Below are 18,459 nucleotides of genomic sequence, written 5' to 3'. Positions count from 1 at the left end.
AAAAGCTCAGGCCGGCTGTCCTTGAACACTGGTGCTGAACCCTGCCGCGCGCGCTTTGAATTTCCCAACGGCTAAGCGCCTCTCCTGGTCGGTGTCCCAGGCAGGAAGGTGCAGAGACCCATCTGACGCAGGACTTCAGGTATTTCAGGAGGGACCCATCGGCTTTCTTAATTCCCCGGGGGAATTCGTCTGAGGCTCTTTGCCTCTGCAAGGGGAGAACAAGCCACAGTTTCCCGGAAGGAATAACAATTATATTAATTCTAGCTGAGGACTAGACAGCTATAGTTCAGAGTCAGGAAACGATTGCAAGGCAATCGTTGGCACAGAGAGCAGAGCGACTGAAGTTACAATCCAGTATTTTGTGAATCTCTGCCTTAGGCCAGCGAGGGCGGATAGAGATTAAAACAAGCTCCAAAGTGTGTATTACAACGGAGTTGAGATAGGACAAGAGAAAAACAATTGTTTTTCGCTCACTGAAAAATAGTTTGCAACAGCAGCATGCAGAGCAGTTTGACCTGTTTCGGGAAAGGCAGGAAGAAACACCCCGAAAGTATTAATAGAAGAAAAGGGACAGGAATTACTGCACCCCGAGGGGCTCGCTCTGACGATCGTTGTGCCTTTGTGCGTTGCAGGCAGACAAGCTCCAGCAGAGTGTGGCCAGATGTGGTGCCTGGAGCGACTCCGCTTCGGTCCGGAGTGCCTTCGGCGGAGTGGAGACTGGCTTCTCCCGGGTCGGGCGCGCAGAGCCAAGTCTCGTACCACCGCCGCGTGCGCAAACGTGCTCACTCCGGACCGCATCCCCGAGTTCTGCATCCCACCGCGGCTCGTGCCCCGCCTGGCCTTGGCTGCATTCCGGAATTCCTGGGTCGAAGAAGCAGAGACTGACGAGGGCGCCGGCCGCACGGACTGGGACCCGCGCTCGCAGGCCGCGTTGTCGCTGCCGCATCTGCCCCGTGTACGCACCGCCTACGGCTTCTGCGTGCTGCTCGAGAGCCCGCACACTCGCCGCAAGGAGTCGCTCCTGCTTGGGGACGGGCCCGCGCCCCGACCCCGGGCCCACACCTACGGCATCGGCGGCGGCGGCGGCCCGGACGCCCTCCTGGGGACCCTGCGCTACCCGCGAGCTCAGGGCCCGGCCACCCCCGCGGCCCCCGGCGGTCCCCGTCCGCCCCAAGACGCGGTCGCCCCGCGGCCCCGCGGCTGCCGCCTCTTGCGTGTCCCCGACGGGCTGCTGAGCCGCGCGCTGCGGGCCGGGAGGAGTCGCCGCCTGGCCCGCGTCCGCTCCGTCTCCAGCGGGAAGGAGGACGAGGAGCGCCGCGCGGGCTCCCAGTTCCCGGCCCGGGCCCCCTCCGCGAGCCCGCCGTTGTGCCGGGTCCCGTTTCCCGAGCGCCTAGGGGCCGAGGGCACCGTGGCTCTGGGACGCGCCGGCGACGCCCTGCGCCTGGCCGCTGAGTACTGTCCGGGAACCGGGCGCCTCCGTCTCCGGCTGCTCCGCGCCGAGGGCCTGGCGGGAGGCGCCCCCGGGCCCCGCGCCGTTCGCTGCCTCCTCAGCCTCGTCCTGCGGCCGCCGGGCACCGCGCGTCAGCAATACAGCATTGTGGTGGGGCGCAGCCGCAAGGCCTCCTTTGACCAGGACTTCTGCTTCGACGGCCTCTCGGAGGACGAGGTGCGCCGCCTGGCTGTTCGCGTCAAGGCCTGGGACGAGGGCCGCGGCCGGGAGCGGGGCCGCCTGCTGGGCCAGGGTGAGCTGTCCCTGGGCGCCCTCCTGCTGCTCTGAGGGCCCAGCCGTCCCCGGGGCGCTCTGCCAGGGGACTCCGGACACTGACAGCCGCGTGGTACAAAATAAACGTGTATTTGTTCTTCTCATCAGGCCTGTTTCAGTCCAACACTGGCAGAGATGATTATAGATTAACTATCCCAGTAAAAGATATGATATTTTCCATAGATGTCTCCAGAATTCTTTTCAGCAAATGGAATGGTTCTACAGTGTTTCCCAATATAGACAGCTATTTGCATACCATATGTACCACACACTCCTGGGAAATAATGAATCACATGAAGTGTTAGAACTAGAAAGTGTCTTGGCGATCTATTTGCCCCAATCACCTCATTTTAAAATTGGCGCATTCCACAACATGCATCGAGACCATCTTGGAGCATTTACTTTTGAAGCATTTTGTTTAAGACCCCAGATAAGAAAATGAAGGCAATAGAGGTGAAGTGACTTGTCCAAGAGCAACAGTGAAGTATTAGTTGAAACTCCAGTCTGATACTCCTAGCTGTATCTTACTGGAAAACCACTGGAGAAAATGAAACCATTTTAATGTTCTACGCTTAAATAATAGTTATAATAGGCTAAGCGTGGCTGCTCACGCCTGTAATCCTGGCACTTTGGGAGGCCGAGGCAGGCAGATTGCTTGAGCCCAGGAGTTTGAGACCAGGCTGGGAAACATGGCAAGACTGCGTCTCCATAAAAAATAGAAAATTTAGCCGGACGAGGTGGCATGCATCTGTAGTTCCATCTACTCTGGGACTGAGGCGCAAGGATCACCTGAGCCTGGGAGGTCAAGGCTGCAGTGAGCCGAAATAGTGACACTGCACTCCTACCTGGGCAACCGGAGTGAGACCCTGTCTGCAAATAATAATAATAATAAATAGTTTTACAAGTGTTAATTTGTTAATGTCAATCCCCAAAAGGAGGCACTGCTATGCCCATTTTACAGATGAGGATATTGAGGCACAAAGAGCAGAGTCAGAATTTGAACCTAGACAATCAGTATTTCACTCATTACTCCTACGTAGGTAATACCACAGTGTCTAAAGGGCTCGCTATTAAAGTAGCGAGAATTGTGCAGCTTCTCTCTGAAACTGTTGACTCTGAAGTTCGTGTCTACTTGCATTCCTCATCCTGCTTTTGGTGAAAAAGCAAATTGTTTGAAATGAGTAATTTATTATCTCATGCTAATAACTTCAGGCATTGAGATGAGCTGATGTGTCTAAGGCTCTGAGGAGGAAGCTAACTGGCCTCAGAATCACAGAAATGGGCGCCAGCCTTGTTGTAACCAGGTGAGCTAATCTGCTGGAATAGACAGTGGAGAGTATACAGATTGCATGGTTTTACATCTGGCTTCTGATAATAATTCCAGATTTAACAATCCTGTTTTAGAGGATGATTTTTCCTCATCCCTTGAATTCACTGCCAGCAGGGCATTTTTTTTTCTTTTTCTTTATGCAAATAGGAAAATTCATCCTAAATGAGGGTTTAAAAATTGAAAACATTGAAATATACAGGATGGAGTTAAATATGACTCCATTGTCTATCTGGATTCAGAAATGGTTTCTGCTTTATTTTATTTCATTTTATCTTTTAGAACCAAGGGCTCACTCTGTCACCCAGGCTGGAGTGCAGTGGTGCAATCACAGCTCACTGCAGCCTCTACTTCCTGACTCAAGCTATCATCCCACCTTGGCTTCTCAAAGTGCTGAGATTATAGGTGTGAGCCACCATGCCCAGCCAGTTTCTGCTTTTGTTAAAATTGTTCACAGTTTTATCCATTCATGTTCATTAAAAATGCTATTTAGAAAAGATAAATATTATACAAAATTTGAAGAAAAAAAAGAAAAGAGTTTCTGTTTCAGTCACAAATTGGGGTTATTGTGATGTGTATTTATAATGATGACCGTTAAACAAATGTGAAGAATACTGTGAATTCTATAACTCTATCAAAATCAGCCACATCCAGAAGCTTGCAGTGGTTAACCAAATGAATGATGACATACAGTAGTTCAGATCTATCATGTGCTCTTCTATCTAATCAGTCAATATTTCCTTGGCCCTCAAGCCAACATTCATTTTTTATGTATAACCTTCTTCATTATTTTGGAATTTTGGTAGGGTAACTACTAACAATTTCACAAATGTAGCACTCTAAAAGGAAAATAAATGGAGAATGAAAACAACTTGGCTACGTATAATATCATTGTGTGTTTTAATTTTTCTGTTTTTAAAATAAAAAATTGCATTGATAGTTTAAATAGCACAAGTTTTTATTCCAGAAGATGTTGCAATAACTATTGTCACTAGATTATATATGTGTCATTTTATTAAGTAGATTTTTTTCATGAAAGTAAATCAATGCATTTGAGGGATCTAAATTTTTTATGAAATAGTGGTGGTGATTTCCAGACAGAATCTCCATTAATGGCAAATTATGGTTGATCAAATAATCTGAGTCTCATCAAAAAGGTTTTAAAGGGGCTGAGATAGAATCATAAATTATAAAAGCATAAAATTTTAGAGTTGAAAAGAACTTTAATATTTTTGTGCCGGGCGCGGTGGCTCATGCCTGTAATCCCAGCACTTTGGGAGGCCGAGGCGGACGGATCACAAGGTCAGGAGTCTGAGACCAACCTGACCAACATAGTGAAATCCCATCTCTACTAAAAAAGTACAAAAAAATTAGCCAGCGTGGTGGTGCGCACCTGTAATCTCAGCTACTAAGGAGGCTGAGGCAGGAGAATCACTTGAACCTGGGAGGTGGAGGTTGCAGTGAGCCAAGATCGCACAACTGCACCCCAGCCAGGACAACAAAGCGAAAGTGTCTCAAAAAATAAATAAATAAATAAAAATTTTAAAATAATCATTTTGTGCAAATCTATATCATAGAAGTGGACCAGAGAAGCAAATTTTAGATTGCCCCAAATCACACAATCAGTAAAAAGAGCTGAGACTAGAACCAATTTGATTTTCATTTTGCTCTTAATGACTCTTCAACTACTAATTCCAGGAAAAGAGAAACACTGTACATCACTAATCTAATCTAATGTTTCTGCATTCAAGAAATCTTATTTGCAATACAAATGTTTGTGGTAACAGCCTTTCTGGGGCAAATTTAAATTTCATTTACACTTTACTGCCCTCTAGTGGGTCCCTCAAGTGTTTGGTCAATTGGCTCTACCTCTATCATTAGACCATTTCAACTAAAGGTCAATCTAATGCCAGGTCCCTATTTTCTTGAAGATCTTTGCTAGTATTAGATTGTACTGAAGATTCACATTGCAAAGTAACTTAATACACCTATCTGAGAGCACAAGGTGCCAAACATATTTTAGATTTAAATAAAGAGAGGAAAACTTTTTCCAGTAATAATGAAGTTGGGAGTGTGTGGCAACGGCATGTTGGTTATAGAAAACTGCTTTTAAAAGTTCTCATGTTTCTTCTCATCAAGCTTTAGTACTCACATCTTCTTCATATATGATATGGCGTGATCTTGCCTTTGTGGTTTAAATATCTTTTCTTTGAACATATTCAAAGAAAAGACCCACACAATAAACAGAATATGCCAGTTTAAATAGCATCAGTTGAGTAAAAATTTTAACACTGCATTGTCCACTGGTTTTACAAAGATAATGTATTCTACACCTCAAATACTAGCTTCAGTATGGCTCAGATATTCCCAGATGATAATTTCTTTGAATCTAATTTTCTTTTATACACACCTCAACAATTCACAGACTTAGTTTAACCATGGCATATAAGAAACTGTTCTGCCTCCAGGCTTTTGAGTTCACAGATAAAGCAGATGCACGACAGCCCATGGTGTTTTCAAACCCAAGTTTTACTATTCTGTACATGCACGTAGCAAAATCCCATCAAATTAATGTCATAGCCATCATAGGCCCCTAATAAAATTCTTAGCTAAGAATTCTCCGTGGCCCTACTGATTCTGTTTTCTATTACTGTAGATTAGTTCAAATTGTGTAGAATTTTATACACATGGAAAAATTAAGTATGTATTCTTTTGGGGGGAATCTGGCTCCTTTCACTCAGCATTATTGAGATATATCCATGTTGTTGCCTATATCAATAGTTCATTCTTTATATTGCTGAATGGATAGGACTGTTGAATGACTAAACCCCAATTCTTTTATCCCTTTATTTGTTTGTAACTGTTTTCCTTGCACTCATTATTTGCTTCTTTTTTCCCTTCTCTTTTTCTGATTTCTCTGGTTTTAACTGAACATTTCATAGGTTTTTACTTTACCTTCCTTCTTAGCATATCAATCATAGTTCTTTTTAAAACTTCTTTAGTGGTTGCCCTAGTGTTTGCACTATGCATTTGCAAGTAATCTAAATCCCTTTCAACTAACACTATACCAAGTTTGTCCAATCTGCAGTCCATGGACGGCATGCAGCCCAGGATGGCTTTGAATACGGCCCAACACAAATTTGTAAACTTTCTTAAAACATTGTAAGATTTTTTTTTTTTTGCTTATTTTCTTTAGTTCATCAGCTATTATTAGTATATTTTATGTGGGACCCAAGACAATTCTTCTTCTAATGTGGCCCATAGAAGTCAAAAGATTGGATACCCCCACACTGTACTGCTTCATGGGCAGGTAGCTATATTATAATAGGGTATTCCCTTAGCCGGGCGCGGTGGCTCACGCCTGTAATCCCAGCACTTTGGGAGGCCGAGGCGGGCGGATCACAAGGTCAGGAGATCGAGACCACAGTGAAACCCCGTCTCTACTAAAGATACAAAAAATTAGCCGGGCGCGGTTGTGGGCGCCTGTAGTCCCAGCTACTCGGGAGGCTGAGGCAGGAGAATGGTGTGAACCCGGGAGGCGGAGCTTGCAGTGAGCCGAGATCGCGCCACTGCACTACAGCCTGGGCGACAGAGCAAGACTCCGTCTCAAAAAAAAAAAAAAAAAATAGGGTATTCCCAATTCCTCCCTCCCTTCCCTTAACACATTGTAATTTATTTAATTTATCTGTTCTTTGGTGTCTGTCATTCATTTTGAAAAACTTTCATCCATTTTTACTTCAAATATTTCATTTGCTTCGTTCTCTCTTTCTTTTCCTTCCAATCACTCGTATGTTACATCTTTTGAAATCATCACACAGTCTTGGATATTCTGCTCTTTTTTTTTTCTCTTTGCATTGTAGTTTGGGAAATTTCTATGGACATGTCTTCAAGTTCATTGGTTCTTTCTTTGGCCATGCCCAACCTATTAATGAAGCCATTTTAAATTTTCAGCATTTCCTGTTGATTCATTTTTAAGGTTTTCCTCTCTCTGTTGACATTACCCACGTGTTCTTGCATGTTGTCTGCTTTTCCCATTCTAGCCCTTAACATATTAATTATAGTTATTTTAAATTCCTGGTCGGACAGTTCTAAAACCTGTGTCATATCTGAGTCTGGTTCTCTTGCTTTGTCTCTTCAGATTGTTTTCTTCTTGTCTCCTAGTGTGCCTTATTGAAAGCTGGACATGAATAATCAGATACTAGGAAATGAGGTAAATGTGAGGCTTTATGTTTATCTAGAGAAGTTATGCTGTGGTTGCTCTTTGCTATAGCTGTAAGTATCTGTGGCCAGTTTCCTTTAATGTCCATGTTTTTATCTCCTCTGTTGTCTTGAGTATCCCTAAGAGCACCTTCTAACATAAAGTATCTGCCTTGAAACTCTCAGCTGTTAGCCACTGATGTCCTGTACCGCTGTTGATATGGTGTAAATGTCGGGAAGGAAAAGCAGTCTATAACGCTATGATTAAATCTCAGTCTAGCAGTGGACCATTGTCCCTGGGTTGAGACCTTCACAAATGTTTCTTAACCTTTTTTCTCCAGGTGAGACGGGAAGGATAGCAGGGCTTAAGTTGAGGAATTGCCCCTCTCCTAAGCTCATAAGACTCTGGTAAAGTCCTTTTCTCAAGAAGAGTAGATTTTTGTTATGGAAAAATGCTTTGAGAGTATTTCAAAATGATTACTGCTAAGTTTTCTCTTAGCTCTTCACCATGAGAACCTGGTGGGGCTTCTGGGAATAACCCATGAAAGTGTGCCACCTACAATAGCCTCCCCCCAACTCCAAGCCTGTGGATCCCAGGAGTATCTCATACTCACATTAGTCCATACTCAGCCTCCAGGAATTTGTCAAAATAACCATTTAGTATTCCCATCAGTTTATGGCTTCAGTAGCTTCTGCTCCAGGTAAGCTGATCTCGGCTCGACTCTCCATGCCAGCCTGTTCCTCCAGATTTCAGGGTGGTGGTTTGCCTTGCTACATCAAATTTCTGATAGGTCTAAGAACAGTTATGAATTTTTAGTTTGTTCATTTTTTTTTTCTTATTGTAAGAATGGGAATGACAACTTTCCAGCTCTTTACCTGGTAGAGCTCATTATAAGAAAAGCTTAAAGAAGGGAGGCTGACCCCATTCGGGAAGTTAGGCTTCCAGAATCACTATCCATTCTCCTGCTAATAGATATTTAGATTGTGTCCAATTTCAAGCTTTTATGAATAAAACTGCTACAAAAATTCATGTACAAGACTTTGCATGGATGTATGATTTCATTTCTCTTGGGTAAATACCTAGAGTGGAACAGCTGGATCATTATATGGTAGCCATATATTTAACTTTCTAAGAAACTGACACACTCTTTTCCAAAGTGGTTGTATCATTTTACTTTCTTACCAACAAGGTGTAAGAGTTCTGGTTGCTCAACACCCTCACCAACACTTGCACATATAAGGAACTTTTGAAGGAAACATACAGATGGTCCCCAACTTAAAACTGTTCTACTTAACAATTTTTTGACTTCACAGTGGTGTGCAAGCGATATGCATTCAATAGAGACTGTACTTTTGAATTTTCATGTAATATAATCATCATTATCTTGGTATAAAATATTCAGAAAATATGCAGGTCCATTAAAGAAACCTGGAACATCAAGATTTTTAAATATTCAGCGATGATTCAGCAGCTTTAGTGTTCAGTAAGAGTTACTGTGTTTTTTTCCAAAAGTCATTAATTTAGCCATTTAAAACCAATATAGATAGGCCGGGCACGGTGGCTGACTCCTGTAATCCCAGCACTTTGGGAGGCCAAGGCGGGTGGATCACGAGGTCAGGAGATTGAGACCAGCCTGGCCAACATGGTGAAACCCTGTCTCTACTAGAAATACAAAAATTAGCCAGGCATGGTGGTGTGCATCTGTAATCCCAGCTACTCAGGAAGCTGAGGCAGGAAAATCACTTGAACCCAGGAGGCAGACGTAGCAGTGAGCCAAGATCACACCACTGCACTCCAGCCTGGGTGACAGAGTGAGACTCCGTCTAAAAAAAACAGAACCAATACAGATAAAAGAGAAAAAGACATCTATCATAGAGCAGGATCAAATTTTGTGACAGTCAATTAAAGGAGATAACAATTATATCATCTGAGAAAAGTCTAACTAGAGATGGGGCTTAGACACTCTCTTGCTTTTCTTCTAGGTAGGTTAATAGAGTTCACTTTTGTCAAGGAGCTGACAATCCCTCCTTTCCTTTCTTTGTTATCCTGCAGCTGGTGGAGCAGAAATATGAGCCATGTAGTGACATCAGAGCTAGAATACAGCTGCAGAGCCAGATTCTAACAGTCATTAGTCAAAGGCACCACTCCATCTACAAATCTGGAGTTGGATTGTGGGCCCTGGGCACTCTGTAGCAACTCTACAAGTGTCATTGTCGATAACAAATTCATTTCTTAAGGAAAGTTTAAATTCAAAATCAGAGGAATGTGGGTTACAGATCTCAGCTGTCATTTATTAACTGTGTCTCTTGGTCACATGAATTAGCCTTTCTAAATGCCATCTCTTCATTAGTAGAGAGGAGTAATAAATATTACCTACCACATGAAATTTTTGTAAGGATTTAAGGAGATAATACATTAGAAGTCCTCAGCACAGTGGCTAATATTTAGAACCACTCAATAAATATTAGCTCTATCTTTTGCTTCATAATAGATGATGTTACTGGATTTCTCTTCAAGCTTCTAGCATGTTCAATGGATGCTTATCTTAGAGTCGGATCCTATAGCAAAGAGGGTTAGTAGACTAGTTATACTCATATGAGTCATTTGAGAAACATATGTGGTGCCGAAGTTAAGTGTTACAAACAGTACTATAGACAAGGAGTCTTAAAAGAGGGAATCAGAAAATGAGAAACATCTCAACATTTATTTTTATTTATTTATTTATTTTTGAGTCAGAGTCTCACTCTGTCACCCAGGCTAGAGTGCAGTGGCGCCATCTTGGTTCACTGCAACCTCGGCATCCCAGGTTCAAGCGATTCTCCTGCCTCAGCCTCCCGAGTAGCTGGGATTACAGGCGCCCACCACCACGCCCGGCGAATTTTTGTATTTTTAGTAGACACGGGGTTTCACCATGTTGGCCAGGCTGGTCTCAAACTCCTGACCTCAGGCAGTCTGCCCGCCTCAGCCTCCCAAAGTGCTGGAATTACAGGCATGAGCCACCATGCCCGGCCTCAACATTTATTTAATACTCACCAAATTCCCGGCACTATACCAGGACATTAAGTATTAGTTCTCTGTGCCACAGCTATGTGAGGAAGGGCTTGATAGATAGGTAGATCATGATGCTCAGAGAAGAGCATGGCCACACAGCTGGTGAGGGGAAGGCAATGATTTAGACCCATGTGGATGTGACCACAAAGCCTCTGCTAGGCCTTGGATACCCAAAAGGTGGGTTGGACTTGCATCTGCAGAGGAAAGGGAGAAGGGCAGCCTTAGAAAAGGAACTAAGTTTTGGAGCCAAGCTAAGTAAAATGTGTTCTGGAAACACTGATTCTCAGGCCTCCAACAGCTTCCGAGTAGCACTTCTAGGGAAGGTTTTGTTGATGAACATACTGCCACTACAGGGGATCTTTATTTGTTGACTTGTTAGCACATAAAATGAAAATATACTTATCACTGTGTCTTGCAACAGTTAGAAGACGGCAGTCAAACTTCCATTTATTCACGCATACTATCAGATTGCCCTTGAATAATACTATTTCTCCATCTTCCAAAGACATTTTTCTGCCTAGTTAATTATGTAATCAGTAGCAGGTTAAAAGTATGAGCTTTTCTGAAAAGTGGGTAAATCAAATTCTTACAAATTCTTAAGCTAAAAAAAAGACTGGTTTTGAGACAAGACAGATGCATTGCTTTTTCTTTTGGGTAACCCATTTCGCTAAGCTTAAAACTGAAACCTGAGAATTTCTTTACTGGAACCAAGACCCTGAAATTTAACAAATATTTACCGTCCTTAAAAATCTTCAAACACTTTCAAACAACAACTTAAAGAAGTAAGTAAATCCATGAAAGATGATATAATTTAAAACTACAGAACTTAGAAATAACTTGCTCCTTTTTTTTTCTTTTTTTTTTTTCGAGACGGAGTCTTGCTCTGTCATCCAGGCTGGAGTGCAGTGGTGTGATCTTGGCTCTATGCAATCTCCACCTCTCGGGTTCAAGCAATTCCCCTGCCTCAGCTTTCCGAGTAGCTGGGACTACAGGCATGTACCACCATGCCTGGCCACTTTTTTTTGTATTTTAGTAGAGATGGGGTTTCACCATGTTAGCCGTGATGGTCTCGGTCTCCTGACCTCGTGATCTGCCTGCCTTGGCCTCCCAAAGTGCTGGGATTACAGGCGTGAGCCACTGTACTCGGCCTAACTTGCTCATTTTATAGATGAAAAACATGAGATCGGAGAGCAAAATAACTTTCCAGGTTTACATTACCAGTTGGTAGCATTTTCTAACTCCCAAACTAGTGTTCTGTCTGCTTTCATATACCATAATACTAACTCTACTGGTATACTACTAATTTTTTGCATTACTAAAGAACACTTTAAAAATGATCACCACCAAAACACCACCATTCTCCTGCCACTCTGATGTAAATCATTTTTATCTTTGTTCACTACCTTCCAGTCTTCACTCATATCTGTATTTATATGGTCCGAACAATAATACACATCTATATACTATTTTTTCTATTTTTTATTTATGACTGTAATGTAAGAGCTGTTTATGTTGCTATTAGCCTTTGGTGTCACAGCCCTTGAGGTAGACATATAATGATTAATTATTTTCCTATTGTTGAACGTTTTGTCACTTTCCCAATTTTATTTTTTTCCCCTTTTTTGAGTTTTTTCTTTCCTTTTCTTTTCTTTTTTTTTTTTTTTTTTTTGAGATGGAGTCTCACTCTGTCACCCAGGTTGAAGTGCAATGGCACAATCTCAGCTCATTGTAACCTCTGCCTCCTGGGTTCAAGTGATTCTCCTGCCTCAGCCTCCTGAGTAGCCAGGATTACAGGCATGCACCACCACGACTGGCTAATTTTTTGTATTTTTGGTAGAGGCAGGGTTTCACCATGTTGCCCAGGTTGGTCTTGAACTCCTGAGCTCAGGTGATCCACCCACCTCAGCCTCCCAAAGTGCTAGGATTACAGGTTTGAGCCACCGTGCCCGGCCTGAATTTTTCTTGGAATAAATTCTAGGAGATGAAATTTCAGCCTCAAAACCTATAAACATTTCTATGGCCCCTATGAACATTATTATTAGAGTATTCATAAATTGGCTTTCCTAGTTGGTCACATTTTATTTTACGAAATGAAATGTGGTAAGAAAGGACTTGTGGGAGTAGGGGGTACAATTCTAAATTTCACAGGCCTGAACCTGTTTGTAGAAGGCACAATACCCACTATTTTCCAAGAGATAACGTAGGAAATGAAAGAAAGTGAGGCTGGCTTGGTTACAATGGTAAGCAACAGCTATTATTGCTATGGATTAATGCATATTACTGACTCTATCTGAAGGAATTTGGTGGTCTGGACTTTTACTGAGCAAAGACTCCCTTTCTCAAGACATCGAGATTTAGTTTACAACAACCACCTCCAAACAGCAAAAATTCTATTGGCATTGGGGTTTAAAAAACATACTGCCTTTAAAAATTGGTTTGTTAGGTGCCCAGTTAAGTGCCCAGGAGAGAGAACTGAGAGGAAAATTTCGCTCAAATGCATCAAACTCAGTCTTAAATTACTGAGAGGAGAATAAACTAATTTCATGCAAATATATTTTTAGACTTACACTTTTTACACTGAATTTTCATTATGAATGTGATTAATGTATTTTCCATTACCATATTTAACCAAGAAGGTTTTGTGCAATTACAATTCCATTTGTATAACTTGTAGACTTTGGCAAGCAGTGAGGTGGAGGAGTGGATATGCATGCTAGCAGATTTGGGATATCCTTTGTGGACATCGTCATAGAAGAAAAAGTGTTTGAATACTACAAATTTGAAGTAAAAGGTCAGATAATTCACAATCATGAATTAAGCTGCCACTGAGGCAGACCCAACAATATTAAATTACAATGTCAACAGTATTGTGGAAACGCTCTGCTTTCCAAATACCAGAGTAAATTCAGCCGTAAGAAAGTTAGCCACAGGTGTTTATTGAGCACTCAGTATGACCTCAGCCACTGCGTCAGGCACCTTGGGGAGATTGACAAGCAGCATGTTTCATGATGTTGAAGAAAGAGTGACGACAAGGAATAGGAGACATGAGTTATCATTCTGACTTTGTGCTCCATGAGTAAATCACTTCCTCTTTGGGTCTTAATTTCCTCTTTTGGAAAATGAGAAGATTAACATAGATCCACCATAGCCGGTAGGTTTTATCTCAGATATAATACCACTGAACTTATAGTGGCTGACTGGAGTGCTGTGATGGAAATAATCCTAAGGCAATGTGTGGGCTTAGGGGGACAACACTCTTCAATAACATAGCTACGTCTCTATAGGTTCACAATGGAGCGGGAGTACATGTGCTATTACTTACTGACCTTGGTCTCATGAACTCAGCAGCTCTGATATTTGTTGACGTTAATGAAGACAAAATTCTTGCCTAAAGTAAGCTAAAATCTGGGTTGGGGAGATAAAACCAATAACCACAAATTACAATGAATAATCAAGATAAAATAAGTATAAGGGCTAATTTTTTCAGTAAATATGATAAATATCAAAACCAGAAAAAAAGATCAATAAAGACCTGAGTAGTTAAGGATATTTTCTTGGAGGAAAAAAACACTTCAGCTGAGACTTAAGACCAGGGCATGATAATAATATGAGTACTAAAACAATACTAAATACTGAAAAGATAATATAAATATTTATAATTATATAGCACTTTAGAGTTTACACATCATTTTGGCATATTGCCAAATTTTAAGAGAATTTCAAATGTGTTTTATGCTTTCAGAATGTTTTATAATTTACAGTGTTCACAATCATTATAACATTTAATCTCAGAATAATCTGAGAGGTAGGCATCATTGGCCCTATCTGATAAATGAGGAGTTTAGTAAAGTTAAGTGACTTATTCAAGAAATGTCACAAAGTTAATAAGGTGCAAAGTTTGTAAAAGACCTAGAGTCCAAACCTGGACTAAGGTAGGTCTATCAGTCAGTGTTGAACATAAAAACAAAGTAAGTGTTCACTAATTCAGAAAGACTGATTTTTATATAACCATGGTAACAAGAAGTCACCAAAACTGATTTTAAACCTGTTCTATTGATCAACAACTTGTCTCAGTGAGTGCTTTTGCAAGCCAACCAATCAGTGTCAACCCTCACTTCTACAAGTCAGCTAGGCAGGATGGACTCATTTCAATAAACATGCCTCTGAGTGCCAATCAACAACAGTCTCAGAGAGTGCTTCTGCAGATGTTGCCAACACATTTACGTCTCTAAATGTCCTCCAATCCCTGAAATCCATGCTTCCCCAGAGCCTTATATAATATTAGCAGAAGGTTCTGCTCAGAGAGAATGTGCCTGACTAACATAGCTCTCCCTTTCAATAGTAAGCAATACATTTACTTCCCACTCACCCCAGATATTGAGTGCTGGTCTCATCACCCTTTGACAAGGTCAAGTCATGAAAACAGAAACCACTTTGGGTATTTCAAACAAAGTTAATAGAATGAATTGCTTGCATAGGGTTGGAAGGACTGTGACAGCACAAAAGGGACAGTGAGGTAACCCACAGATTAATAGTTCTAGGTGAGCAAAAAGCTTATAAACTATTGGTGAAATGAAAATGTGTACCCAACTCATGACAAGCCTTCTTTCAGGCACTGCTCTACAGGAAGGAACAAGACAAATGAGGTCCTGGGTTTCATGGAGTCCACATCCTAGGTGGGGTTAAAGATAGACAGTCTAGGCCAGGCGCGGTGGCTCATGCCTGTAATCCCAGCACTATGGGAGGTCAAGGCGGGCAGATCACCTGAAGTCAGGAGTTTGAGACCAGCGTGGCCAACATGGTGAAACCCTGTCTCTACTGAAAATACAAAAATCTGCTAGGCGTGGTGGTGCGTGCCTGTAATCCTAGCTACTCAGGGGGCTGAGGCAGTAGAATCGCTTGAATCCAGGAGGCAGAGGTTGCAGTGAGCCAAGATCATGCCATTGCACTCTAGCCTGGGTGACAAGAGTGGAACTCCATCTCAAAAAAGTAAAAAGATGAATAGTCTAAAAATAAAGCAAGATAAACAAGGGAAATTCATATGCAGTCACATGACAATACAAGAGAGTGAGATGATGGAGACTAGGGGTCAGGCAAGGCCTGTCTCAGCACATGGAGCTCATGCTAGGCAGCTCAGGGCCACCCTGCCAGGCCTGGGGCCAGAGCATCTGGGCAGAGGGAACCATCACTATGAATGCCCTGACCACTGGTACCAGAAAAGGTTTTGTGCTCTTCCCTGTCACCGGTCCTTCTGTGTCAAACTGTTCATCCCTAAACACCAATCTCACTGAAATAAACATTAGCTACATCTTTGTGAGAGCTTTTCTTCCTTTTTTCTTCAAATACTGGGTGTATTCCACATGTTTGTTTTTGTCTTCTCACCATTTCCATGTCTGACCATCACTACTACTATGTCCCGTAGTAACATTTCACACATACTTAAAACCAAGCAAAGGGCAGAGTTCTACCTTTAAATACTAAACAGGTGTTTCAGACAACACATTCTTGGCGATGGAATCCAGACATTTCTCAAACATGGTAGGGAAAGTTCTCACCCTGCATTATAAAAAGGACAGCCAGATATCAACTGTCACACAAATGAAATAAGATGAAAACATGTGAACAACCTGTTTAAACTATTCTTAAAGAGGCTTCCTCCACTGCCAGAGATCTCAAATAGCCTCCTGGTCAGTCACCCGGAAGCAATTCTTCACATAACTGATGAACCTGGCCTCCACTTTGGGAAGAAAACCACCTTCATCGGCCAGGCACGGTGGCTCAAGCCTGTAATCCCAGCACTTTGGGAGGCCGAGACGGGTGGATCACGAGGTCAGGAGATGGAGACCATCCTGGCTAACACGGTGAAACCCCGTCTCTACTAAAAAATACAAAATACTAGCAGGGCGAGGTGGCGGGCGCCTGTAGTCCCAGCTACTCGGGAGGCTGAGGCAGGAGAATTGGCGTGAACCCGGGAGGCGGAGCTTGCAGTGAGCTGAGATCCGGCCACTGCACTCCAGCCCGGGCGACAGAGCGAGACTCCGTCTCAAAAAACAAAAAAGAAAACCACCTTCATCTATTCTTGCTTGCAGTTTTGCTTTAATGTCTTCTACAGAACTAAGTCCTTTTGGTGTTTTAAAAGTTTTTTCTTGTGCTTTGAAGGATTCTTGACCTTTTAATCTCATGTTGATGGTTTTGAGTCTTTTCCATTCTGGTTTTGTTGTTTTGCATTTTGGGTTGAAATACCTCCTGTAGATTTCTTCACTGAAGATTTTTCTTCAGTTTCCTCTTCAGCAAAATCATCATCATTATCACCTTCTTCATCATCATCTTTGTCAGCAGCACGTTTTACTTTTTTCTGTGGAAACTTGCTACCACCTGCAGGGCAGATCGATTTCCAGATATACTTAAGAGTTTCCCATCCTCCTCCTCTTTGTTTTCTGACTCTGCAGCTTCCTCCACAGCTACTAAGTGTTGTCCACTCATATGCACTGGCCCTGAAACATATTTCAACGGTAAGACCATGGGTGGTGTTATTTTAAAGCCCCCAAGGGAAACTGTTGGCTATACAGATGTTTTCAAAGTTGCCAGTGTTACCTTAATTGGACTGCCTTCATTATTCATGATCTCTGCTTCAACAATGTGCAATTCATCCTTTGCACCGGCCCCTAAACTGGTGGTTCTTAAAGATAACTGGTGCTCATTTGTATCATTATCCACCTTAAAGTGACAACCTTTGTCACCCTTTAGTTCCCAACTAAAAGGATAGTTCTGGGCCTTAGGAGGCTTAAGTACATGTCCATCAAATCTTCCATAGGGTGGCGGCACACACTTAGATGGGAGAGAAGGGGAGTGGAGATCAAGGATTACTGCTCCAGAGAACAGCTGCACAGGTTGGAATCACACCGGTTTCTTTTTCTCTCTTATTTAAATCTGGAAACAGGACGAAGTCCATAAAGTGTGTCTGTGACTCTGGCTGGATGATTGGCCAACTGTTTTCCCCATAATATACCATAAAGGGGAAAAGAAAAGGGGAAAAAAATACCTGCTGGGGAGGAAAATACAGAACAGATGGTGATGTTTACCCCTTCATTCACCTTTGCATATGTGAGAAATGCTTGCGAAACTTCTAGGAACTGGGTGTTGCCAGAAGGAAAAAAAAAACACATAAAAGCTAATTACTAGTAAATAACAGCATCAATAAGCCTAATCACACCTGGGGTGGTTGAGCTGGAACTAGAAAACCCAGCTTATCACATTCTTACAAGCCTGTCACTTGTGGTAATCAGAGCTTAAAAAGGGAGAGGGACTTTTCAGGGTAAAGTCCCGTTATTAGTTCTTAGCAGTGACGGTCTTGTTTAGGCTAATTGTAAAATACTGCTTCTTTAAAAGCAGATGTAAACCTTTATGGCAGGAAAAGAGAAAGACATTTAAGTAGGGAGGGTGAGTGTGAAACACACTGAAGAAGGCTGAGCATATAAATCAGGAGAGATAGGTTAGTTTTCAGTTCTGCTTTAACCAAATGTGCGAATCCTCTGGGCCCAGGTTCTCCCCATCTGTGGAAAGGGAGGATTGGACCAGAGTGGTGGTTTCTAGTGATTTTCAATCTGTTGCTGAATCTTTTCTTTAAGTGGTATCTTACACAGAAGCCCTACATCAAAAGTAATTTTATTTTTTTAAAGGTGGTGTCTGGCAATATTGTCCAGGCTGCAGTGCATTGTCTATTCACAGGCCTGATCACAGCTCACTGCAGCCTCGAACTTTCTGAGCTCAAGTGACCTTCCTGTCTCAGGTCTCCTGAGTAGCTGGGATTACACATGTCTGTCACTGCACCACACTCTAATCTTAAAGATGAAGTTGCTCTGATTGATGATGAGGTGGCAGACCCAGAAACCTATTTATTCATTCACAGATACACCAAAACAATAAAATTTTTTTGGAAATTTTTTTAGTATTCTTACTGCCTGGGAAACATGGTGGGGGGGGCAGATGATAAATAAACATGGTAAGCAAACAAATTCTATGATAGTTAGAAGGCGATACATGTAACAGAATAAAGAAAGTAAGCTAGGGGAAGGGAAGTCCACAGTGTCCAGTTGGTGTGGAGGTAAATGCTATAGAGAA

General features: G+C 42.4%; 1 protein-coding gene and 1 pseudogene across 1 annotated transcript; one reads left to right on the top strand and one right to left on the bottom strand.

Moving 5' to 3' along the window:
• Positions 1-3,974, top strand: LOC105489192 (C2 calcium dependent domain containing 4A). Its single transcript, XM_011753873.2, has 2 exons — positions 1-139; positions 633-3,974. The coding sequence occupies exon 2, from the start codon at positions 662-664 to the stop codon at positions 1,775-1,777; it is 1,116 nt and encodes a 371-aa protein (XP_011752175.2). The 5' UTR covers positions 1-139; positions 633-661; the 3' UTR covers positions 1,778-3,974.
• An 11,469-nt stretch (positions 3,975-15,443) lies between these two features.
• Positions 15,444-17,150, bottom strand: LOC105493038 (nucleophosmin-like; annotated as a pseudogene).
• Between the last annotated feature and the right edge of the window lie 1,309 nt (positions 17,151-18,459).

The sequence above is a fragment of the Macaca nemestrina genome, chromosome 7 (genome assembly GCF_043159975.1).
Source record: "Macaca nemestrina isolate mMacNem1 chromosome 7, mMacNem.hap1, whole genome shotgun sequence".
Lineage (NCBI taxonomy): Eukaryota > Metazoa > Chordata > Mammalia > Primates > Cercopithecidae > Macaca > Macaca nemestrina.
Note: the sequence above shows the minus strand (reverse complement) of the source record. Positions and strands in the feature narration are given on the sequence as shown.

Excerpts from the sequence above, each read along its gene's own strand:
- LOC105489192 (XM_011753873.2), top strand. The coding sequence starts at position 662 with ATGTGGTGCCTGGAGCGACTCCGCTTCGGTCCGGAGTGCCTTCGGCGG.